Source organism: Mycteria americana, chromosome 8, assembly GCF_035582795.1.
Source record: "Mycteria americana isolate JAX WOST 10 ecotype Jacksonville Zoo and Gardens chromosome 8, USCA_MyAme_1.0, whole genome shotgun sequence".
Taxonomy (NCBI): Eukaryota; Metazoa; Chordata; class Aves; order Ciconiiformes; family Ciconiidae; genus Mycteria; species Mycteria americana.
In genome coordinates, this window is record NC_134372.1 from 26,917,335 (window position 1) to 26,943,862 (window position 26,528).

At 44.2% G+C, this 26,528-nt stretch overlaps 1 protein-coding gene across 4 annotated transcripts in view; it reads right to left on the bottom strand.

The window, feature by feature from the left end:
* Positions 1–1,548: 1,548 nt before the first annotated feature.
* RANBP10 (RAN binding protein 10) overlaps positions 1,549–26,528 on the bottom strand; it is a 78,996-nt gene continuing 54,016 nt past the window's right edge. The window contains exons 5-14 of one of the 4 annotated variants that reach the window (XM_075510314.1): positions 25,947–25,969; positions 19,374–19,558; positions 13,626–13,738; positions 10,806–10,914; positions 9,864–10,012; positions 7,537–7,732; positions 6,039–6,163; positions 4,995–5,137; positions 4,405–4,516; positions 1,549–2,237 (exon numbers count right to left, since the gene is read on the bottom strand). In XM_075510314.1, coding sequence (XP_075366429.1) covers positions 2,107–2,237; positions 4,405–4,516; positions 4,995–5,137; positions 6,039–6,163; positions 7,537–7,732; positions 9,864–10,012; positions 10,806–10,914; positions 13,626–13,738; positions 19,374–19,558; positions 25,947–25,969 — 1,286 coding nt within the window. In that variant the 3' untranslated portion in view covers positions 1,549–2,106. Of the gene's footprint in view, positions 2,238–4,404; positions 4,517–4,633; positions 4,765–4,994; positions 5,141–6,038; positions 6,164–7,536; positions 7,733–9,863; positions 10,013–10,805; positions 10,915–13,625; positions 13,739–19,373; positions 19,559–25,946; positions 25,970–26,528 lie in introns of those variants that run through there. The other 3 variants (XM_075510313.1, XR_012776907.1, XM_075510315.1) reach the window with 3 other exon arrangements.

The window sequence follows — 26,528 nt, forward strand, 5'->3', positions numbered from 1 at the left end:
GCTTTGGTACGCAGAACTCCCTCTGCTTTTTTCCACTATACGAGTTCATCTAATAAAAATATCTCCTCCATCTCTAAACCTCCTGTTGCCTGTTTTCTTAGACCACCACGGCTCTAGCACTGCTTCAAAACCTTCACCAAAAGGTAGCAATAGGAATTCCCAACCACCTCCAACACCATCTGCACATTCACTGCCACAGTTGTCTTCTGCAGTGCAGGGGACACCTGCCCCCCTGCTCTGCCTTGATTTCAGACCTCATGTTCCAGCTGCAAATCAAGTCTGCAAATGCAGCAAATCCTTAAAGCTCTGGGCTACTGCACAGAAGTCACACACCACCTTCCTTTCTTCAGTGGTTCACAAGCTCTCTTGCTGCTTGAAGCCCTGGCACAGGCTAACCTCCATTTTAAGGGCAAACTTCAACACAATCTGTTCACCTTTCACGGAGCCTTCCAAATAAAAAAAAAAATTTTTCAAGAACAGCAGTAAAATGCATGTTGGGTCTGAGCTCCCCTGGGTCCTCCTTAGAGCTACTGACCTAAAATTCATTTGGTGCAGAATTACAATTCTTCCCATGCAGCCAGACTGAGCCTGAAGTCTCCTAATGGTACACCAGAGGATGCAAAGCATGCAGTCCTGCTACACGGCCTCGCCAGTTCAGAGTACACACTCAGAAACACTTACAGGCAGATGGTTTGAATGCCAAAAGCTTAGCAGCACTTGAGTCCCTGGGCCTGATACATACTGCAGCAGTGACATGTTAGTCCATCTTACTTGGAGGTTACTCACCCACAGATCCTTGCTGGTCGCTTTTGAACCTGAAACTAAAATAATTTTCTTAGTAATCCTTAAAGAAACATTACTGCTCCCTTCTGACCGGCTCAGACCTTACAAAGCTAGTACTGACCCTAACCCGCAACCTGATCTTGGCGTGTGCAACCTGCAAGGGTGAGCACAGTTCACACTAGTGTTCTCAAGACACTTCCAAAATGTAGAAGTGCTCATTTAGATCAGTGTTACGTGGAGGGGTCAGTAAATATTATTGAGTCTTAGTATATTATTAAATATTATTGAGTCTCAGTAAATTATTATTGAGTCTTAGTGACAGAGCCCTCCCATATGGAGAAACAGGGGGATTTATGTTTTAACACAAAAACTGACAGCCCAACCAGCCAGCACCCACAGATGTTTCTTGCAGGCTAACATAACCTGCTTCTACCAATACAGTGGTAGATGACTTCATATTCATCAGTCCTGTCCCTCTAGCTGCTGTGAGAGCTGGATTTACCTATTTCTCAGGGCTGTGAGATGCTTCTACAGTGCAGCCTCTAACACAGGCAATGTCAAGTCTTCTGCTCTTTCCACTCACAAAAATAAGCGTTTGAGAGCCTTGTGCTCTTAGAGAGGCAGGCAGGCACCATGAAGGACCAAGCTCCTCCAATTCCCATCATTAGTGCGTGACAGAACCTACCTCACCTACCTCCTGCGGGGCTGCATGATGTGTATGGCTTGGGACCGAGTCTGTGGGCAATAAATACATCAATGACTTGGTGGAGGTGGAAGAGACCTTTTTAATAAACAGGATTCAAATAAAATAAAAAAAATCCCTCTGAACTGCCACTGCAACAAGAGTTCAGATAACTACCACAGAAGATGATGTTGTAAGTGCATGATGGAGGGAGAAGGGAAGAAAAGAACAAGCTGTCACCAACTTGATGAGCTTCCTCAGTAAATCAGCAGAAACCAGCTCAGCAAAACTCTCCAGATAAAATACTGGTGGATCCATGAGAAACAACTCAAATCAAAATAAAGAGAAATCCCTACATCGGAAGGCGCTACATTAGAATAACCAGCGAAATACTGAGTGCCGCTGGAGCCGCAGCAATGGCAGGGAGACAGGTAAGATCTGCCAGTTGTTCCTGGGGTCAGGAATAGCCACACAGTGAGGGATTCACTCAATCCTTTCACAGGCAGTGTGTGTGTGTGTGCGCTAGAGGGGGTGTTGGTGGCAGGGAGGTCAGGCTATCGAACGAGGTGGTGATGTAGAGTGGCAGCAATGGAGGGTGAAGGGCAGCACTCAACGATCTCAACTCCATCTTGCTCCAGTGGCTAGTGCAAATAGTCGTCTACTCTGGCAAAGGAGCAGGAGCCCAAGCCCACACGAGCCATGAGCCGCAAACACTCCGAGGCCTGGCCCAGGGCAAGCATCAGTGGAGGCTGCTTTGGCAGGTTCTGAGATTCTGTGGGGGCAAAAAAAGAAATCTGTTAAGACGAGGTGTCCTGGTTGCATGCCAGCTCACCTGCACTTGGGTCCCTCTCAGTCCCACCTGGGCACCAAGCCCAGCATCCCTGGCAGAAGGCATTGTCTCTGGAAGGAAGCTACTCCTGAGTAATGCTGGCTCTGCACTGCTGCTCCTCTGCAGACCCCACCACCCATGACACATCTCGCATGGGGCCACAGCTCAACAGGGCCTTTGAGAAAGTCCTGCTGTGGTGGCCAGAGCAAGAAAAAGGCAGTGGAGCTCCTGCTACCTCAGTGTCTGCCAGAAACCCCTCAAAGCATGGAAGAATAAGGAAAGGCAGGAGAAACTGGCACCAAGTGAGAGGCAACCTCTCCATCGCTCCCACTTGTGTAAGTCTACACAAGCTCTAGACAAACTCACTCACGGGTCACTGCTTCTTTTCAACTTCATGTTTGGTATGTATGCAAGAGGGAATCCTCAGCTGAGCTAGACAAGGTGTCTTGTGCCCTGTGTGACAAAGCATATCCAGACACCATCTTTCACGTCTCCCTGGTGACACCCCTCAGCAACTTGTCCGTGCTCCTCAAGCACTGGACAAACAATGACTGAACTGAGCCACCCTGCTGGACACCCGCCCACGCTGACTGTCAGGGGAAGGGACTCTCCTTACCAAACTATATCATTTCTGTTCCTTTCCTCAGACCGAACAGGAGCCCTCATGGGTTTGTCCATCAAGCTGTTCCTTCCCCCAGAAGATAAATCTCTAAATCTCCTTCTGGCAAACTCAACATGAGGTGCACAGACCCACTAGGAAATACATCTGGGCACAGTGAGCTGGACTGTGCACAGGAGTCAAGCACAGGTTTCCGAGACAGAGAAGCTGTCCAGCAGACAGTGTTTGGCCAGCTGTGGATGGACTGAGCTAACCCAGACTGGGGAGTGTCCTGTGAAGTTACCTGAGCAATGACACAGCATATGCACGGTCTGGTGACAGGATCAAGGGCCCTGCCTAGAATGAAACAATCCACTTCCTGGAGACCGGTGGCAGGCCATAACCTAATTATCACTATACCCATTTCTCCACCATGGGATTTTCTGTAGCTGAAGATGCCAGGAGGGTCAGCAGCAACATGGCAACTCACTGATTGCAAGCACAAGACTTCCATCAGGGAAAGCTACTGCATTTACTACACCAGGTTCAAGACAGGAGAGTAAATGACAACAAGCTGTTGGGCCAAGGAATGTGCTTGTTTAAGGAAAATAGAAGAGCAGGCATAAACATTCAGCTCTGAGGACACAGAGGAGGGCAAGAGACTCCTTATACCTGGGATCCAACCATGACCCATCCTGCTGACACAAAGAGCAAAGCTCATCAGAAAAAGGGGAGCTGTCTTGCTATCTGAAGAAAACCAACCTATAACCAGATCTCTGCACAGAGCAGGGTCCTCTCAGCACAGTTACGACCAGAAGGGAAAGAGCAACAGTGCTGGACCGTTACCACAGCCCCGATTTCAACACTGGACTGCAGGCAGCCAGGCTCTCTGGGCTCTAGCAGGCTCTAGCTCCCATAGCACACAATGGGAACATACAGAGACAATGCTCGAACAATGCTCATGTCCAACATGAGCTCAAAGGTAACTGGATTTATGGCCCCCCTCTGCTTTAGAGCCAACACTATGGAAACTGGCTTCACTTACGAGCTGCTGCAATAGAGCAACTGCATTCCCTACCAGAAAGCAGGACGATGCCAGGACAAAACTCTGCCAACCCAAACAGCACGGAAAAGAGCCCTGCTAATGCCAGTGAACTGATTCAGGTGGGTTTGGAGCAAGAAGGAAGAGGGGCAGGAAATGCATCAAAGACATCTTGGCTTCCTCAGTAAGCAGGGGAAGAAAATCCCAAGGAGCATCCTTGGAGGCAGCATTGAGGAAGACCCAAGGAAGGGAGCCAAAAGAAGATCAGATCAGGAGGATCCACTGTCTGCAGGCTTCCCTCCTGCCTCCCTTCCTGCATCACTGCCCTGTCACTCCCCAGCAACAGAAAGAGAGGCTAAACACAAGTATTTCTGAATTTTTCCCTAACACTCACAGGCTTGCCCGCCACAGGACACCCTTGACAGTAGGTATGTCCAGTGGGTAGTGCTCACATAGGAACCAGGCCTTACCCAATATAGCACTATTAAGAGCAGCACACACAGGTTCCCTCTGGATTGGGTCCAGCTGTTGACCAACAGGGCAGTTCCAAGGGTCTGAGTAAGCTAACAAGCTAAATGCATCCTGTGTGAGAGAACAGAAAGGCACAGTAAGGTCATGCATGGCTGCAAACACACAGGAAAACCACCAAGTCTGTCAGCCGGGGCACCTCCTGCCATCGCCAAGGTGACAGGTGCCTACCTCCTGAAAAGAAATGGCCCTTTTCTTCTTTGCAGCAAAGGACCACACTGGGCCATCAAGATAGTGGATTAAAGAGGGTGCCCCCTCCACCTGGCAGGGGAGCCAGCACGGGAAGGCAGGTAGAGTGTCACCTGGAGAGAAGAAGAGCAAAGGCAGGCAGGAGCCGTATGTGTCTCTCCTGTGCCGAGAACTGGGTCTAGATGCTCTACGTTCACTGAGTTTTCAACCTCTGATCCCCATGCAGGACCCCTCTTCCTCACCAAGTGCAGAAGTGGGAGCCACCCAGAGCTCTGCAAGAGAACCCACACCCCCAGTCCTGGCCCAAAGAACTGCTGCGATGCAGCACAAGGCCCAGGCTTACCTGAAGCATTTTTTTGTGTGTTGTGTTCTTCCCATATTCTCTGCAAAGCTGCTCGCTCAGCATCTGCAGCTCCCGTCCAAACTGGATCATTCGCTCTGTGGCAGCATGGTTCCCTCCACAGAGCTGCCTCTGGGGGCAGCTGTCTTCTAGAGGAAAGGCAGTGGAGAAGTAACAATTGTCTCTCATTCCCCACCACTGCCCACTCTGTGCCATGCTACCCATAAACTCCTTCCCCTTCTGGAACAGGTAGCTGCTCCCTGCTCTAAGCTTATCCCAGTGGAAACTTCTTCTGATCGCTGCACTACAACAGCCAGTAGTGGTTTTTTCATAGCACGTGTTAGGTACAGGGAAAACTTGAGGTCAGTTTGTTTATTGCCTGAGGACTACCTACAAATCAAGTATTCTGATAAAATCATGGGAGCTTGCAACTCCAGCTGTGTTACCCTTTAATATGTGTGATACAGCGTACACAACATGGAAACCCCTGGTCTAACAAATCCTGGACTCAGAAAACTTTCAGTCAGAGATGCCAACGCCACCAACTTCCCAGTGTTAGGTGGCCACAAGATCCGTTCTAACTGGAGGAATCCCCAGTTTCAGAGGTAGTGTAGCGAATTCTTCCTCCCCCTCCTGGCTAAAGCACCCACAAACAAGTTGTAGCGGACAACACCGTGCTGAGGACACTTTGCGGCTAGGCATCAACCAGCCTTTCACAGCTCCGTTCAGTTCCTCAGCTGGAAGAAGTGCCAGGACTGCTCTGAGCTGGAATTCATGACCAGCGCTGAACAAACCTTTGACTCCTATTGCTTTCCCTGCCCCACAACATCACCAGCACTGCTGCAAGACTATGAAAAGCCAGACCTAGTTTTAGTTCCAGGACAGATTCATTTTCCCCGTGAAACGGGCATCTTGAGAAATTCATTCACTGGCATGGGGAAAGAAACCCAAACTACATGTGTTTTCCCCTCAATCCAACCACAGTTTTAGCTCTTGATACCAGCTCTTCCTATTTCCCTTTTTCCCCGCCTGCCTCTGAGGCCCTACCCATGCTGGATTCATCCGTCTGCAGGATCTCTTCATGTTTGTAGGTGCCATTCATTATTCTGGTGGATGAATTTTCCAGAACTCCATTGGGGTAATGCTCAGCCTCCATTTCCATCTCACTGTCACTGAGGTGAAAGGAGGAAAGAAAGGTCAGATGTCTAAATTAGAAAGGGAAGAAATTAAAAGCTCAGATACCAAATGATGTCCAGCAATGGCCAGTAAACCAGGAAAGGTGCCAGTTAGACTACAGGGAGCCAGATGGTCTAATTCAGCATAGCAAAAATTGTTGCAGGCTTCTGAAGACAATTTATGAAATAGGTTTCTGTTCCAAAAGTGCCTGTCATAATTACAGGTGCAGAGTGCTTATCATCTTCCCTTCAGGAAGCAGTCATCTCTGGGACAGGAAACAGCAGTCAGACAACAGGTAACATACTAACATACTAAACAGGAGGGAAATCTTGGCTGTGGTAAGCCCTCAACCCTTGCAAAAAGTGGAATACAGAACATACAAGGACTCTAGGCTTAAATGTTCAAGACAGCAATCTGAATGAGATTGCTGATTAACTGCTCATTAACTGAAATGATGAGAAAAATCTTGCTGGGACTTGGGCTCTACATTTAAAAAAAAAATCATAAATCCAGCATTATCAAATGATTCTGGTAAATTGAGTCTGAACAAGTGTTTCTCACTCAGTTACATGCTGTATGGCTCTCAAGAGGTCATGATAGAGACTACAAACTGTCCTGCAAACTGTGCTCAGCACAGTACACAGAGAATGAATGCTAGCTGCAATTAGCAAGAGATTCTACTAATCACAAGGATATCCTCTGCTCCAGCAGGGCCTCAGACACCCCTGCAACACCAACCTGGAAAGTGAGCCCAAAGGAAGCTCAGTTCTCACCACGGCTCAATATGCTCCACACTCCAGTAAAAGCAGCACTAAATATCCCCCTCTCCTGGACTGCCTATGGCTTCTTGGAGAAGGGAGGCTTTCTAAAGATCTGACTTGCTGTTGCAAGCATGAAACAAATTACTGCTGATTCAGAGACTTGTCTGGAAGGAACTGGGCAACCAGTAGAGATAGCCCAAGAAAATTACTCAAGAGGGCAATGCACCAGCCTAGTAATCACTTGAGCTGCTGCATCACCCACTAAAGGCAGGCAAGCTGCTTAGCAGCAGTAATCGACTGGCTGAGGCAGCAGTAACAGCTCAATGGGAGAGCTTCTATGCAAACTATCATGTTGGGCTCTGATGGCATCAGTTTAATGGGACAGCTTGGTGCTTGAAACAAGCATCATAATATTCCTTAAGAGATGAGCCTCCAAGCCTGAGCCAGAGTAGGGGAACTGGAACAGGCTTGTGTCAGTAGTGACCTTGTAGATAAGAAGAGTTACTCTGTTGTTCACAATTGCAGGACAGATGCCCTTCTGGCTCCTCAGAAAGCCCTCTCCCATTATCTCACCCTCCTCAGGCATCTACAAAAGAAAAAAAAAATACCTGGTTTCTTGGTTACTCGTACTACTGTGCTGCTGAGATTTGGTAGAATCTGTAGAATTGGACTCAGAGTAGTTCACAGATGAGGGGGAGGAGGAGGAGGAAGATGAAGATGATGAACTCAGTGTTGGGTATTTACTGTGACTCTGTTTGCTTTTTGTGGACATGACTCCATTGCTACAGGTTGGACTATCTGCTCCTGAAAGTCAAGAAGAAAGGGAAAAATGAGACCAGACTGACAATATCACTCTATTGTGAAGTCAACAATTTAGCAAGAGAAGCAGACCCCAAAGGAAGAAAACAAAATACTACCGCAGATTCTTAAATTATTATTCATCATTCTTAAATTCAATAGGGTTTAGAGAAAACACAAATTAATACGGAAGGAACCCCACTGCTCACCAGCAACATCTAAGCTTAAGGAAGTTCCAAAAATGGGTTGCAAATAAGAGATCAGCAGAACCAGCTCACACAAGCACAGAAATTATTGTTGAAATATGAAGCACGGATGGTTTGTAAAGAAGTTTACAAACTCTCTTCTCACAAACCCAAATATTTCTCATAAACCCTCTATCCAGGAAAACTATGAAAGCACAGGTGAAAATCGGGGCACAAGGAGAACTCTTTGCAAGCAGAACTTCCCAAGCTTTCCACAACCTGTCTTACATTAGGGATATACTTGATTCACACAACACCCAGCAAATAACAATCCTCTTAAAAATCACAAGCTAACCTTCCTCATTCAGGAGAACAGACATCACTGAAAGGAGAGTCAGGCTTGAAATCTCATCCCCTCCCCCACAAAAGGTGCTCATCAAGCTGTGGAACTTGCTGACACAGGACACAAATCTTCAATCATTACCACAAGTTTTATATGGATTCAAAAATTACTGGCTAAACTTACAGGGGCTATTTAATACCAAGACAACTGCAAATCATTAGGGGCTCAAATAATATTTTGGAAAAACCTCACTATGGGCTTGCCTTCTTCCTAGGCAACCAATACTGACCACAGGATCTTGACTACATGATGTGACCTGGCATGACTGTTCCTCCAGAAGTGATGGTGATATATCCAAATTCATCAGCTGATCCCACAAATATATTTATAGCTAGGGAATTTATTTATATTTTTATCACAACAACACAAAGATTCAAACAAAAGGCTGTTTTGTGCATTTTAATGACAAAGATGCAGTAGGCTGTGCACAACAGTTCTGCTTAATCTTTGAAACATGACTGATGAAGTTACCGCTATTTTGAAAGCGCCAAGGTCTGACAGAGAGAACTGGAAGGTGATGTCCCATGTATGGAGACAAATATATATGAACGCTGCCTTGCATTGCAGGGTTTTTTTATGTAGGCATCTCCCGGTCAAAAACAGGTATTACCAAGAGCTTTTATGGACTGATGGGATCATTCTGACTATCTAGACAGAGAAACATACCCAGGGTTTCTCGCAACACAATATAGGAAAACAAAGATACTAGCTTGGGAAGGTGAGTGACAGCTTGGAGGCATTCAAGCAATTGTCTTCCTTTCCCTTAAATGTTTGCCTGTCCACAGTTTGTCACATGCAGCAGCGGGAACACTGAAACAAAATCCACTCAGATGGCTGTGAGCAGCTCAAAGCTAAGTGAAGCAGCTCAGACTGTTTTCAGGGGCTCTGCAGGGCATACTCCCTGGTCCACTCCATCTTCAAAGCTGTATTCAATAATTACCTAGGGAAGATAGCTTGGGTGTCCTGGTTTATCTTGTTCTTTCCACTTGAAATCCTAAAGTTTCATTCCCCAAACTGCAAAGAGTTGATGCTTCAGAGATGGGTTTTGCAGGTACAGAACTGTCCCCTTCCCACATGTTTAGAGCTTGCAAGGTAGAGTCCATGGGAGAAGAAGCTCTCATTCAAGGCATCCCCCTAACCTTTTGCTCAGTTGGCCAGAACAGTGCATCTTCTGCTCAGTCCTTACTGGAAAGCAATTCTTTTGCAGACTCCAAGGTACAGGAAACAGGCTTTGTCTTCCAGACCTCCTCTTACAGCTCGGTCAGTGAAACACTGAGCCACTAGTGGCTGCACTAGAAGGCCACCTTCAAAAGCTTCTTTATTCTGAAAAAAATCTGCTCTGCAGACAATTGTCTGTGGAAAATAACTAACGCAAAACCAATTTTGTAACATTATAGAGACACCCACGACAACAATATGTCCTCTCAGCTGGGTATCAGAAAGGAAAGGAGCATTTCATAGAATAATGTACAGAAAGTAGCGGGTAATGGACAGCATTCGACCTTTAACATTTGCTCTTCTCACCAGGAGACACAGAAAACACACTTACCGGTACTATGAATGTGTGAGTTGCTTGATCCATGCCTAGGACTTAAGCTGGGGGACCCGGGGTAACTGTCCTGGGATCTGGGGCTGCGGGCACTGAAACAACGTACTTCACTGTCTGTCCCATTCACCATCTCCACAAACTGCCGACACCTGATTTCATAGGAGGGAAGGAGCAGAAAAGGGTGCGTGACAGCCAGGATGCTCTGCATTGAGGTTTCCTTCATTACTGAGCAGAGAGGTCCTAGAAACTGCACAGGAGTTAAATTTCTTGGCTTTGAAAAAGACATTCCAGACTCCTGGTACCTTTGTATTGCAAGCGCTCTGATAATGCTGTGGGAGGAAGGAGTTCAGAAACGGCAACTTTGATGCTAATTAATGTTGAGACATTCCCAAAAAGCAAGTTTATTTCCACTGCACTAAGAAGAAACTGTTCTTTTACAGCATGCTTTCATCTCCACCACCTCTGCAGGTACTCCAAAATTGAATTGTGGGGTTTTTTTTCAGGGAGAAGATATTAAATCTGCCAAACATCATAGTTCTCCCACTACTCCAACAACCTAGAAATACCGGTGGCCAATGGAAAATAGACAAGGAAGGGTAAAAAATGCAATATCCACAGTGACAGTGAGGACAGCTCCCCATTTAGCTTTACTGGGAACTGTCCTGACACAACTCAGGAGGCTGGGAAGACCCACCTCTGCCTGACCTCATGAGGCAAAGCCATACTGGGTCTGAGCAGCAACCAAAGGGCTACGTCTACATTGCTACATGCACTGTGCAAAGGACTGAACCTATGTCCTCCCCCACCTGCTCCCGAAGGGATCTCAAACAGTTTGAATTCAGACCAAGGTATACAGATGGGCTAGATGGCTGGACTGCCTCTTTCTTCTCTCCTTCATCTACACATTTCAGCATTAGGGAGTATAAAGCTATTCATACTTACTTTAACATGAAGAGCAGGTTGGGATTATGTTCTAGGAGGCCAGGATAGAGCTGCTGGGTGGCTTCTATAGCCTCTCCCACTCTGCCTGCTAATACTAGCTTCTGTATTCCTGAAAGCAAAAGGAGACCTATTGACACACAGGACTGGCCAACAAGAATGGCCAGAAGAGTTGTCTCACATATGCCACACAGCTCCCCACTACCACCTTGCACAAGGGCTAGGGAGAACTGGGGACCACAGTGTTTATTATGGATTAGCATGAGGAAAAGCCTGTGAAAATAAGGGAGAATCTGTTAGTAGCTCAGAAACACCAAGAGTAGAAGGATCTGAAAGATGAAGTGGGTGCACTGGGGTGGGGTGCTCTCGGACTTCAGTCCTTTAGTCACAGAGCTATGCAGCAATGGAGAGAAAGCAGGACACGACAGCTGGATGGGAGCAAGGAGGTTGCTGGGGAAATGACCATTTCAGAGGGAAAGCCCCTAGGTCACCCCCACGTTACATCCTCTGGCTGGTTCACACTTGAAAGCGTATGTATGGCTGAGCATCAGATAAGCAGGGTATTCTTAGAGGGTCTGTGGGCTTAAACCACAGCACAGTACTGTTTCCCCAGCACAGTACTGTTCCCCCAATATCCCTACCTCTGAGTAGAAGTAATTATACCAACAAGACTGGGTTCCTGCAAGTCCCACCTCAATGTATTCCCAGAGAAGTAACCTGACCTGCAATGAGGATGTGGCACCTGTAAGCTAGCTCCATGAATCAGCTATTGACTAAGCTAGAAACAGCTCAACAAGTTGTACACTTCTAGGAGGTGCAAAGATACAAGGCAGAAGCCATGTATCATCCTGGGTGTTCATGTCCCACGTATGTTCCTTCAGTGGGTCAGAAGACACAAGTGCAAGACTTAACTTGAGATCCCATCTCTGAACACTCAGAGAAGCTGCTGATCTACGGAGGTTCACATTTTCTTTTTTTTCTAAGTGTACTTAAAACTAAAAACTAAATGTACTTAAAACAAAAAATGCATTGCACTTCCCTCTCTGTTTTTCCAGGACTCCTTACAAACAACAGAGAGGAGGTTTTGAATCGCCTGTGAGGTGCTTTGCAAGCAGACGCTCTAACAACAGGTTGTGACTTTTGCAAGTCATGAGCAGTTGAAAGCCCAGCCTGGTGATCCTCATTAGCAATCTCCAGTAACAATCTGCAATGACTTGTCTTGGCTCCCACTTCTCAGTGTCTATTTGCTTGTTATCATAGCTGAAAGCTAAAACCAAAGACATGGCTCTCACACCACCATGTGTTGCACAGTCTCCTTCATTTCACTCTCTGTTTCTTCTACTTACTGGCACGTCCATTTTCATGTCTGACTGCTTTTGACAGCTCTCTTCTTGGCTTGTTTGGCAACTCTCACAGATGTTGCTGCCTTTTATATTTTCCCTTCTTTTTGTTTTCGCATTTGTGTTTTCCTCACACCTTTTATTTAAGCCCCAACTTCAGAGTTCCATATACTTTCCCTCCACCTACGTTGTCACCTGTCCTTAGACAAGCAAGACTGCACTATCTCGCATGCCTCCCATAAGGCTTTACCAATTAAAAGCACACCAGCAAGAACACTGGCTGGGGTCAGGGTTGCATAATGCATGACCTGGAAAGCACAAAGCCCATCAGCACTAATGGGCAGCAGCTACAAGTTATTTTGGGTACTAAGCAGAGTCCCCAAATGAACCCAAATGCTGGCTAAGCGTATGTAATGTATGGAGTGCAAGCTACAAAGGGGCACGATGCTCCTGATGCATAACAGTCACATGAGAAACAGTTCACAAAGGGAAGGTAAATGGACAGAGTGGGACTTGGCCCATTCAACAGCCAGGAGAATGCAGAAAACACACCAATGTTCTGTGACTCTGCAGGCTGAGCCTGTGAATAGAAAAGCTAAAAAAAAAAAGTACAGCAGGAGAAATCTGCAAGCCTTATTCTGCAGGAACCAAAAGCACTTTCAGCCACTGAGAGATGAACCACTTTGGAGGAAACACCAGTAACCGAAACAGACACATAATACAAATTCTTCACCTAGTGTGAGCTAAACACATTGGCTGTGAATTTGCAAAACCCTTAGTATGTGAAAAATTTACCTGAAGACAAAATGTGCAAAAGGACTGGAATACTCATTAACTCTGGGAGCTGTAGTCAAAATAGATTGATGTGTCTGGGTCCCTATGACCATGCTAATGAAACTGCCCCTGCTGAAACAGACTGCATTGAAGAACCCAAATCCAAAGGGATCTCTGGTGCACAGTGACCTCAGTTCAGGTAAAGTCCAAGGTAACCAGTTCCCTTCTCCACCAATTTGGCACTACCTCCAAGAAAGCACCTTCTGCCCTGGGTATTACATTTAGCCTGATGTGTGAAACTGCTGTACTCAAAGCTGAGGCTCACCTCGTCTCTTCCAGGATTCAGCTATTCATTTTCAACAAGACTGAGGAAAATTAAACAAGTTCATCAGGCAACTTAGCATAATCAAACTGCCGGGCATGCGGGTCATTTCTCAGAGCAGATAGATAAAGGAAAGAATAGAGCAGTTCTTCAGGCAAAGACGGCAGAGGGTGGAGGAGACACAGTGATAATAGGAAAAGCACTCCCAGCCGTGGTCCTCAAGCTCTACTGAAGCACAGGCAGCAACACTAAGTCAGCAGTGTGCTGTGGACAGCTTTGTACTGTCGTGGAATAACCTTCTACTTCCACAGCACTTAATCTTCTCTGCACAGTCCTGAAGATAACACGTGGCCAGCATGCCACACTTTGGGAACCCAAGAGACTTACTTTGTCTGTTCTTTATTGAGGTCTGTTCTTCCTGGATTATGGTGTCTGTGACTCTGGCAAATGCAGTTGCTGTTGAACAGTACCCATGATGAACCAAATATGATGAAACCATACTAGAAAATAAGAAAATACAAATAGATGAAGAGGCGTTGGTAAAACAGGGTAATGACACTGGAGGAAAAAAATCAACACAACAGAAGTTGCAATTTCAGTGACCAAACTCAGCTTGCTTAGAACATGACCAGGGTCCTACTTCTGGGTCCAGACAGTGTAAATTTACAAGACAGGTACCTGGTCCTCAGCAAACAGGAGGGAGGCTCTAAATTCACCTTACAGGAGGGGAAAAAAAATTAAGACTCCCAATGCATACACGGTATTTATTTATTTAATTACTACTCTCCAAGGGTGACTTGTAAGAGCTCAGTACTGTGTTACTGCCAGTGACATTCTATATAGACATAAAATCTGAACCTCAGAGAGGCTCATGGCTTTCAACTAGATCTCAAAAAAAAAGAGATTCTGGTCCTGAATTTCTTCCATCACTTATTTTGCCAGCAATTATATCTTTGGTAGTTGAATCTCCTTATGAATTCTACATGTTCACAGATACTTTTATCTGCTGATTTACAAAGAGTAGACTGTCAGCATTGATTTTACAAACATTAAGTTGTATTTTCAAAAAATGTTGGGGGGTGGGTGAGGAAGTAGTATCACTGTCAGAAAACAAACACAATAAAAACGTCTTTCTGAACAGACCATTTCTAGAGCACTTGTGCCTTTCCAGAATATCTCAGGTAAGTGTTAATGCTCACTGGACTTTCAACAAAACCTGAAATGCCAGCACAGGATCTCAAGGCTTTTAGTGATGAATCCTCAAATAGATTTCTCATGATGAAGCTGGTTTTGATCTGATCAAGTCACAGATCAAAACATGTGTTCAACTTAGCTACTTTCAGTACAAGAAAGAAGTATTTTATGAGTCAGCAATAATTTTCAGGCATAACATTGTAAGCAGGTGTGTAATTTTTAAAACTTGTTTTAAAACCAAGTGCTTCTGACCACTGTTGGTACAAGACGTGCCCTTTGCCCTTGGCAAGATACAGACAGGTGTAATAAAGCGCATCCCTCTCTGTGTCAAGCACAGCAGCCAGGTCGCCCTGGCTCAGCCAGGCTGGAACACTGAACACAGCAATCCAGGCTGGCAGGAACGGAGGGAAAAAGCCAACTCTTGCTTCAGTGTAATTCAGTAGCCAGAGTCAGAGGCTCAACACTGCGAAAATGTAAATGCTCTACAAAGCTGCACAAAAACTGAGCTCCTCCCTTTGCCACTTCTGCCTGTGACATCACAGGAAGCATCCCTGTGTGGGTACACAGCAGTATTACATGCTGGTCACTATGCCAGGCTAATTTTCAGCAATGACTTATCAGTTCTGTGTCTCAGCTACTTACTACAGCAGTGCTGCATGCTCTCAAACATTCAGCAGCATGTATGCAAACAGGGGTACTTCTCCTGAAGTTCTGGGGGAACATTATCGCACTCCACTGTGACCTATGTGACATGTTCATGCAGACAACAAAAACCTTTCAGAATCCCAGGTTCTCCAAAGGAATAGTTTTTACCACTTGGGAGCCACAGCTGAAACTTGTTGACAGCAGAAGTGCTCAAATCACAGGGGCAGCTATCTCTGCACTGCACCTAGGGGTGCTTCTCTTAGCTAGAGCGGCCTTTGCCGTGGTAGAGAGGCTTGTACCATCTGTGGCTTTTCTTCAAAACAGAACTTGACTGCACGCTTCTCTGTACAAATTACATAAAGTTCTCGTCGTTCTGTATGGCATCACTTAGATTCTCAAATGAACAACACAACATCCTCCCACTTTATCAGAAACAGGGACCTACATCATTCCTCCTCCCATAATCAACCACACCAGCTGATCTCAAGTCTCAGATGACTCCTACTCAGATTCTTCATGGCAAGAGCTAAAAAGATTAGAGATCCTAATAAGACTGTAACAACACACAAAGAAGACGAGTTATCCATGTGAGTCCCTTTCAAGGTTTCAAGCACCTGAAAACCTTGTAAGATCAGCCTCTCCAGTGACAGCATATCCAGGAATGCAACACAGATGAATGCATGATGTGATGCATCTTGTGATGCTTAACTGCACGGTTAGAGATGAAATAAGATACTAAGAAACCTACCAAAGCCACAGGACAAGATAACATTGTCCCAAGAGCTCCAAAGGAGCTCCAACCTGAAACAGTTGTAGTACTAACATGAGGACGAGCTCTGACTTAAGCCTGCCTACGGAGAGGAGGAAGATGGGAAATGTGATACTGATTCTTAAAAAGAAATCCAAAGGAGGTATGAAGAACTCCAGAGCGGTGACCCTGACACCACAACCATGCATGTCAGAAGAAACAATTCTGGAGAAGACAAGGAACAAACACAGGGATAAACTGGTCTTCCAGTTGGATAAACTATCGCAGAAGAATCAACAGCTTTTGTAAAGGGAAGTCATGGCTCTCTACTTTGGTGATGTTTTTGGAGGGAGTCAGGAAGCAGGCAAAAAAGAGATACTTTTGCAGTCCACTTGGTTGTTCAAAGATATTTCAGAGAGACTTTCAGCAAAGTCTCTCGAAGACACTTTGCTACCATGTGATAAAAGGAAAGGTCTAACCTGGCTAAATATCCAGTTAAATAACTGGGTGGCAAAAACTGGTCAGTTTACCAGGAAAAAACACTTGAGTGCTACAGGAACCCATGCTATTGACATATTCATAAAACTAAGCTTGATGGACCAGTGCTCTCACCCAATGCAGGTGCTTTTATGTTCAAAGATGCAGGGCAAAGACTTTTTTCTGAATAAGTTGCCTTTTGAGCATTAAGAACTAAGTATTTCCATTTAAATATCAATGAAATTCTTAACTATCTTTGGCTGCTAAGCAAGCTTTCCAAAAGCAGATCCTGTCTTTCCACAGCCTGACAAGATGTGTTGCAGAGAATGAAATGACCCCATAAAGTCAACAATCCAGTATATCAGAATGAAAATTAATGTTAAAGTCAACAACTTAACAAAGTTTTAAGTCTCTGAGCACATCCATGTTGGGCCAGACCAAACATCCCGTTAGCCCAGTACTTGTACCTCCCAACTGGCAAAAGCAAATGCCTAGGAAAAAAAAAAAAGAATAAGGCACATATGAAATGATACTTTTCCCCATAACCCTTCCAGCTTCCAATGATTTGTCAGATACTTCCCATCCTAGATGTGGTATCTCTCTACATCGTAGCTCTGATAGACTCTTCTTTCTAATAACATCTCCAGTCACTTTTTGAATCCATGGCAGTTTTCATGGTATCTTATGGCAGAGAGTGTGAAAAAAACCCCTCCTTTATTTTTTCTAAATGTGCCATCTGGTTAACTTCACTTGATGCTCTTTAATTCTTGCAGCAGAGAAAACAATGAACAATTATTCCTTCAGCACCTTCTGCAGGTTGTTCAAGATATTTTTTTTTCACACTTCTGCCTTACCCCTTCACCATCATATGCTTCAACGCTGTGGGTCTGTATATTCATTCCTTGCCTTACACCCACCCCATACCTTTGCACATCCTTCCTGGTTTTTTTTCCCTATACTTTTCTCACTTCTACTACATACTTTTGGAGACAAAGAACCAAAACATCACACGGTATTCACGTTAAGGGTGCACCACATATTCACACAGCGACGGAATTATTTTTGTCCTCTATTTTCCCCTAACAAATCCTAGCTTTTTTTTTTTTCCTGCTTGCTACCAAAAAATGAGCTGACATTTCTGTGCAATGATTCATCACAACCCAAAGATCTCATTCCTTCCTGGAGGGTCCCTTCTTCCCAGTCATTTCTGAACAACCTCAGCAGCAGAGACACTACCAGCACACCTCCATGCACAACTCTACAGCCACTTCCTCCAACAGTGACAATCCCTTATCCACTCATTCCCTTTCTTGTCTTTCTTTTAAACAATTCATAATCCGCATTGGGCCTCTGGCTGCATAGTCCCCCCTTAGTCTGCAGCAAGGGAACTTCTCAAGGATTTCCAAGAGAAAGATGGCAGCCCAAGAACCACATCCAAGTGCTTGCTGGCTCCTCTTCGCAAAACCCACGTCCTATTTCTCCACATGCCCAATGCATCTACCCTTCCGTAGTGCTTCTATGGATATGTCCAAGCCAGACATTGAAGTTCTCTCAGCCCACCGCTGCCTGACTCTCTTCTGAAACCCTGCATGAAACGTGGCACCATACAAACCATCCTCCCTTCTCTTGAACCAAGGTAGTTTGGAGAGAAACTTTGTTCCACAGCCACAAGCTCACCTGTTTTCTCCTTGAGTCCCGTTAGGACTCTGGGTAAATATCTGATCCCAGACACTTTCTCCACTTCCTCTCACCTATTTCTTCCAGCGCTTCTTTGACAGACACTTCAATCCCAGACACAGCCTCTGCCAAGTCCCTCACAAAGAAGCATCCCAGCATGACAACCTATGTGACTTCTGGACACACAGGCAAAGAATTCAATTGGATGTGGTCTTATCTTCCCCAAGGTCTCTTTTTAGACTGCAATCCTCTACAGGCCCGACAAACTCTCTGGCAGGCCTCCTACTCCTGATTTTCTTCAAAAAAGATATTATTTTCAATTGCTTCTGCTAGTTGCTTTTCACAGGCTTTGCTGGTTGGCCTGAATTATCTGCAAATAAGCAAATAAAAGACTAGCAGAAAACAAGAGTGATTACATGGATGCAATCATCGCTGCATCTATGCCTCCTGGATGACAGTGACCAGTATCAGGTGTTTAGGGAAAGAATATAATAAAAAGGTGAAACACAGAGTTATCTGTAATCAGAAATAGAAGCAACAGCCATAAATTTGGGGTTTTAAAATATAACTATGGAATTGGCCTCCATGAATTACTGTGAATATTTATATATGCGTCTTTCAAAACCCAATTATATTTAAACTACCACAACTTTCTGCAGCAGCAAGTCCCACAGTTTCACCATATACTTAGTGGGAAAAAAAATTAATTTTTTTTTAAGCCAGAGGTGCTTTTTCTCTAATTCTTGTGTTTTGAGAAACAGTGAATAATCACTTCCTAGCCATACTCTTCATGAAATATATAAGTGACTGACAGACAACTACAGTCCACCTCCCTCAATTACCTCTTTCCAAGCTGTGGAGCCTTAGTCAACTCTGTCTTTCTTCAGGCAGAAGATACTCCTGACCTCTGACAACTCAATTGTTCTCATCAAGTTCCACTCAATCCTTTTTGCAATGGGAAATGCATTCAACATTCATAAATTTATAAAGTGCTATAATTGTGTTTTCAGTTAGGTTGGGTTTGGAAGCCTTTGGTTTAGGCTATTTCTTGCTCTTTCATATCTGAATTCATGCCTGCCTTTTCTCCTATGTTAGAGTTTTTATGGTATCCTTTCCACTCCCCTTCACCCAGTGCATCACCTCAAAGTGTATGTTCTTTCATTCCTACAAGCTTTCATGCAGTCTTTGGCTGAAAACTTCTCCTGTATCTTTTACATTTGAAATAGCAGCAATCTACACAGGAAAGACTATTAAACAACAAAACAGAGGGTAAAATAATTTGAGCAAAATGCACTGACTGGCAATTTTTGCCATAAGAAAACATAATTAGCATTTAAAAAAGTATTTAAAGCCTAAGAAAACAAAAGAAGCTGAACACCAGAACAGTGACTTACTTCTGCAGCATGGCTTGCCACTCGCCTAGTCTGTCTCCTATGGGAAACCGCTTAATGGTGCTCTGAATCTTCGCTCGCCACTCCCTCATGTAGTCCTCAATGTCGAACACAAATGGCTGCTGCCCAAAGTTGGCATCGACTATCTCTCCTGGAGTTTGGAGACCCACTGTAGGGTAGAGATTTGACTGGGAAGGAAGAAAAAGAAACCTATATTAAACCCAGCTTTCTCTTTCTGGTCCCAGTTGCATGGTTCGGTAAGACAAAAGAGCTGCTCTTTAAATTGAAACATGTAATGGAAAAGGAAGAGGCAACAGTCCTTTAGGTACACCTCAAGGAACCCCATGAGTTATTGTGCAGTTATTAAAAGCTATTGCATAAAACCAAAACTATGGGATCAATCCCCCAGCAGCCTGTGATCAATGTCACAACTGCTGCCTATGGTGTATCCACTTTCTGGCTTAGTTTTCTGCAATTTCTACCAAAGTTCAACAGTCAGTAAATAATAATAATAAAAAAAATTAAAGCAGCATCATCTCAATCAGCAGATTTAAGTGTTCTCCACTGTTTCAACTGAACTCTCTTATTCCTTGGAAGCTGCTGTCTAAATATTTTACATCTTTGATGAAAAGGGAATGGATGGTAGCAGAGGTTAGGTCTTTGATGATCCCAAGACAGCAAGCCATTCACACAAGAAATTCCACTACTGATAGATTAATTTCATTTTAAGAACAAGCATATGAATACAAATGGGAGTTCTGACACCCCTCCCTGCCCCAAAACATGGGGAAAAGAAAAAAGTTACCACTGTGAAAATACCTCTAAAATTCAGCCAGTAATTCAGCTTCCAAAGAAGATGATCTAATTGAAAACAGGTGGTAAAAGTCTATCTAGAAGTTCTCTGAATTCAGGGTATTTTAAGAATAAGCTTATGGATACAAATTGAATCCCTGAGTCCACTTAAATACGGGAAAAAGAAAGGGCCTCACAAAAGGTACAGGGATGCGTCGTTCTCACTCTGGATCACATTTTTTAAGAGCATGTTCCATTCACTGTCATGTTACTTTTCTGCAGCACAAATTACTTTTCTGTTTGCAACACAAACTTCACTAATCCTCTGCTTCGGAGCATCTGCTGATAGCCTGCAGGGTGTAGGAAGAAACCTCTCTCATGCCACTCATGAATTGTTTGGTGTTGGGTATTTTCACTTTGCTTTAACACACTGGAGACTGCCACAGCCAGAAACCAGACACTGGGCAAGGCACATGGATGCACGTAGAGAAACTGAAGTCTAGAAGGTGCCTGGTTGCATTGTCTTGCTCATGGTTGAACCCATGTCAGACATTAGATCAGTGGAGGAGCAGACCTCTCTCTCCAGGTCAAATCATCGAGAACTACTACTGGTGGTTTGACAGTCATCCTAAAGAAAGCTAGGATGTTCCCTCCTCCTCTACAGCAAGAGGCATGGGCTTTCTTACAATTGTCTGGAAAATTTATTCAACTAATTCTTCACTATTGCAGAGACCTGAAACATTGGCAATATCATTGATCTCCCCTTGAGACCTGTAGTCGTGGATTTTACTTTTTACTAAAGGTATTAAGATTGTTACGAGGTGGAACTCAGCACAATCCTAATCACATTAGCAAAAATGGAGCCAGCGTGTCATGGGACGTGATTACTTCTCTCTGCTTTCACTGGCGTGTCTGCATCTGCAGTACTTACTTGGTTCACGCTCTCCACATCCAGATCCCCAGGACAAGAAAGATAGTCACAAATGGGGTCCAGCAGAGTTCTGCTAAGATGGTCCAAGGACTGGAGCACATGGCATACGAGGAGAGGATGAGGGAATTAGCTTGGAGAAGACAAGACAAAAGGAAAATCTAACTGCAAGTCTTCTACTCCCAAAAGGGAGGTGATAAAAAAGATGGAGACAGATTCCTCTCAGAGGTGCTCTGTGAAAGGACAATGGGCACAAGTTGCAGGCAGGGAAACTGATGGGACATAAGGAAGAAATTCTTCCTTGTAAGGATGATTAAAGACTGGAACAGGTTCCCAGTGAGATGCAGCATCCCTGCCCTCAGAGATTTTCAAAACTTAACTGGATAATATCCTGATCAACTGCTCTACCTTTGAAATTTTCAAATCTCAAAAAACAAAGGAAAAATGAATCTATAAATACAGGCAGGAAATTGAAATTAGAAATCAGGATGATTGCATCACTGCTGACCCAGCACACCTCCTCCTTTCCTATTCTCACACCACAGAAGTCGCTGGGTTAGAGAGATGTGCAAAGAAAATATATCATGATGAAAGAGGAGCTACCAGAGGAAAATGACATATTTAAAGTCAGTCTCTCCTTTCTTTCAAACCAAGCTGACAAGGAAATATCTCTAATGAGGGGTCAGATGGTTTCCACAGTCCATACTTTAGACTTTTTTATTAACTTAACTTTTTAGTATTATGAACCCAAGGACTTCCAAAGCCAGGAATCAGACCCCCCAAATACTTGGAAGTTAGAAGTAAAAAAACCCATATTTTTCAGCCACTTTTGGGTATGTTCATCTTTGAGGGGAAGCTGGCCACCCCCAATTTGTCTCAAATAATCTCCGAGTTAAAATAAAATTTTTCACATGTAGGATGTATCCTCTCTGTTTAGCAGCTGTTAGGAAGTACACTTATCTCCACCACCCTGCCAGATGCAGGGAGACATCATCCCAGAGCCCACGGACCAGGCAGATGCTTCTCCTGCCAAGTTCTTCGGGCACACTTTCCCCGTGACTTTTGGACCACTTCTTGCCTCTGATATTGGTGGCCAGTTGCTCACAACCCCCAGTTCATCCTGACTTGTTTGTTAACCTCCTTGTCCCTTTGTGCCCCTGCAATTCCACCCTGGGCTCTTCCACATCCTGCTTTTTTACATTTCCTATTGTTTCAGCAAACCGCCAGGCAGGATAAACGTGATAGGGGCTTGTGTAAATAAGAGAGTTAGGCCTAAGCATTGACTTAAATTGGTGAAAAAGGGGAAAACTCCCTCTGTGGGATATTCACTTCTGTTTGCAAACAGTTATTTTTGTATTAACTTCAACCTGTGCTAAGCCAAAATGCAATTTTTTCCCTCACTGTATATTTGTACAGGTGCAAACACTCTTTAGAAGGAACTGAAACAAACTGAAGCAAATATGCTTCACCGTGTGTGAAAATTATCACAACAAAATGTGGTTTTCAACTGAAAGTATCAATTTCAACTTCCTAATATTGCAAATATTGCAAAAAATTGTCTTCATCATTTGCCTCTGAAAGGGGAATTTTGCAATAAGCACTTCAAGGAAACAACTTCTAGACTGGTAAAGTTTTGAAGGGTCAAATTAATTCTTTGTGTAATCTCACTGACATGCCAACCCTAAAAGTTATTTAAGCTTGCAAGCTGTAAAAGTATTGGGGCTTACTGGCCAAGCTTCTCACTGATGTGTGCTACCAGTCAGCTTCAACACCACATAGGCTGTAATGCAAGAAAAAACTTTCAAACCTACAGCCCATATCCACGGGATTTCAGTTATTAGGTATGGAACAGAGCCAGAGCCAAAAAATGCGTGTCAAGCTGCTCAAACCACAGAACCTGAAGGGTCACTCAGGTAAGACTGCTGTTTCCATTCCCATCTGCAGCTAAATTTTAGACTGCAGCTTTAGCAGGTGAAGAACACAGATTACATTCTGTATCTTTCATATAATGGATGTTTTCTCTTTATCTTATAACAAATGGATATTATGTTTGAGCCTGGATCACAATGCTGTAATAAATGAAAAATACCCTTGCACGTTATATCAACTTCAAATTCCCTACCACCTCAAGACTTCTACAATCTCTGACAATAGTCATTATATTTAAACCAAAAGTCTGTCTTGGGTTTGGCATCCCCTTCTTCAGGAAAGGGCAGTAATCTCAACTGTTTGGAAGAACAACCAAGAAGCCATGGACCAAGGGAGCAAAAAGGGCCAGAAAAGACCCTGGAATACATAGGCGTCTGCAAGGGTGAGGGAAGAAGGCAGTAATTCAAGGGAAGGATATTGGAAAAAGAGGATGGGAATGACGGAATTCAGGTGCAGGCATCCTTAGGATGAAGCTGCCAACGCAGCAGCTGAGCCATTTAGCACATGGAGAGGAACGTCCAAAATCCATACGGAGGCAGAAGTCTCCTGTCCTTGCTCATATCCAGTTAGGGGGTGAAATGACTCAGTCAAGTTTCTCTTGCCTTCTTTTTAAAGAGAAATTATCTCATGGAGAATAGTTCTCAACAGCAGGAGGCCTATAGAGCATCCACTGTTCTCCTTCCTGGCCTAGAAAAACAGTGTTATGGATTAGTTGCTGCTGTAAAGGCCAGAAGGAGATTTCCATGGAAAACAGCTCTGCAAACGCTGGCTGGTAAAAGGCACAGAGATACCATTTAACCATTGGAAACTCTGCCACAAGGCATGCGAATAGCTGATCCCAAAAAACACCTGACCAGATTGTCCTCCAGTTTAACACCAAAACAACATCTCCTCTGCACAGGACACACAAACAAGCATGAGATCCTGTAAGGATGGCCTGGTGAGATCAAGAAACAGCAGGATGGGAGGATGTCCTGGCCTCAGAAGGGTTTTGAATTCATTCTTAGCAGCACTGCAAGACCTCACTGCTGCAAGAGCCCTTCTGTCTGGTCTGCTCCCATGCATCTTCCCCAGCTGTTCATCTCCTATTTGTAATAGAGACTCAACACCGGTGTGAACAGCCTACAAGTGCACATTAAACGTATACATCAGCTCACTGTACACTCCTGGATCAAAAGGATGCAAGTTAAGCTAAGCAGGACAGGTAATTTCAGCCTGCCAAATCAGTGCTGCAAAGCCCTACAGCAACACTTTAGCTGTAAACAACAAAACAACAGTATGTGTGTTTGATAGCTATTGTTGATTGATAAGAGCCTAAACAGTAATTATCTACCTATCTCTCTATCCCCATGAAGACTGTTCTCATCTCAGAAAGAGAAGCAGTCTAGCCAATGAGAAGAAAAAGTGGTGAAAAAATTAGAAGGAATATAGTAAAACTGTGACTCCTAATGTATCTATATCCACAGGGAAAACAAAGAGCACCTAAAACGAAGGGGTATATCATAGAAACGTCTTCTTGCCATGGATGCAAGGTTGTCACAAGACCTCACACCAAAAGGTTAACATTCACGGACAGGCAAAATATTCTTTTACTTTAATAAACTGTACTTGGACCAAGTGAATAAACTACTGTGAATTAACCCACATAAAGAGGATTTCTGGTTTAGAATACACTGCAACATTACCAAGTTCAAAGAGCCTAGGAACAAAAAAAAAAAAAAGCTGTATTGACAGCTGATGTGAAAAGGCAAATTAAATAACGGGAACGTCCTTCAGTGCAGACACTGGCTGGGGTATGGGAGAGATCTGTAAAGCCATAAATCCCATTGGGAATGTGAACAGGGAGTGCTAGTCATTATTTCTCACAACACAAAAATTAGAGGAACAAAATAATTTTTTTGGCAGGAGGTGCAAAACATAGAAAAGCAAGCTTTCTTCCACACAATGTGGAAGTCAGCCAAGAAAATCGATCACTTTGGAGGCCTAAACAAGTTATGGAAACTAAGAACTTCCTCAGAGGAAATTCATTTGGGGTTATTAAGTACAAAGACAGGAGTGCAAGCTCTGGGACAAGGAGCTCTACATATAAGAGAAATGGATGCAGTGGATGTAATGGTGTATGCCTGACCTGGTTTTATCTTCTTTTCCTAAACACCTGCTCCTTGTCCAGGAACAGTTGGGTCTGAAAAAGAGCAACCATTTTTTTGTTCATGACCCACTGTGAAAGTCATGCTTTTGTAAGACCCGACTAGACGTTATTGCCTGGTGTAACTCAGCTGGTGTCACTGCACTCAAGAGTAACTCAATATTGGGGCTGGTGAATCAAAGGAGTAACTATCAACCCCACATGGGTGCCAGATACATTCCTCAGCAATCCCACAAGCTGGTTACTCATCATGGGCAGAGGCTTGACAAAAACCTGTGCAATGAGACAGCTGAGCCTGAGCTTCACTCTCAGAAGTACCGTTCCCCTTCCCTAACCACACTGTGGAAAGGCAACAACTCCACCACGGCTGCAAGACTTGGGTGAGACAGGAAGAAGCTGAGAATAAAATCACTAGGCATTTTTGGGCTCTCTGATGATGGGACATGAGAGGCTACTCAATCACTTTGCACTCCCCACAGTTGAAGCTACATTTGGAATACAGTGACCTGTAATGAAGCTTGAATCCTCGCTTTAATTCCAGGAGAAGGAGCAACATATTCTTAGAGGTGGTGAGGGATGAGAGGAGGCATGTGAGTAGCCCACAAACCCAGCCACAGTATTATGAAATTTCAGAAGAAGGAGCATCCACATCATTCAGTAATGTGCATTACGATTTTTTAACAGGGCATCAAACAGAAAAAAAAAAAATCACACCCCCACACTCTTCCCCCTCCCTTCTGTTTGCATCCTTAGTTAAAATACTGAAAATAGGTGTACTTACAGGGAGGTCTGTAAAGGCTATACCTGTGGGGGGAAAAATATTAGAATTAAAAAGACAAAGGATTTTTTTCCCTGCTTGGCTACATCCTTAACATTCTACAAAACATTACTGCATTTCAATAAATCCCAGCTCTGACCCTGCATTTCACCACCTGTCATATTTAGAAGTAACTTCCCTCCCGAGTCCCCTCCTCTGCAAGATTTTGCATCTGGAGAAAGGTTCAGGGAAAAGCCTAAATGTTTCAGACATCTCTCCCAGAAACTGGATTTTCTAAAAAGCAGCTCCTCTTTTCTTTGCTTCTCCCTTTGTTACTATGAAGGAGCTGGTTTTCAAGACTCACTTTGGCTTTAGAAACAGAGTTTTACTATAACGTTGCTTCGGTTTAGGCTATAACTACTTCGCCTTACCAGCCAGAGAGACAGGAACAAACACTGAATGCTTTGAGTTACAGCTGGGGAACAGCCTTGTGACAGGATCAAGCTGCAGCCAGGAGCACCTAAGAAATACTGTGCAAAGAACAGCTTCATCCTCAACTAAACTGCTACAGTTCCAAATATAAGAGAAGGAAAAAAGTGTATGGTT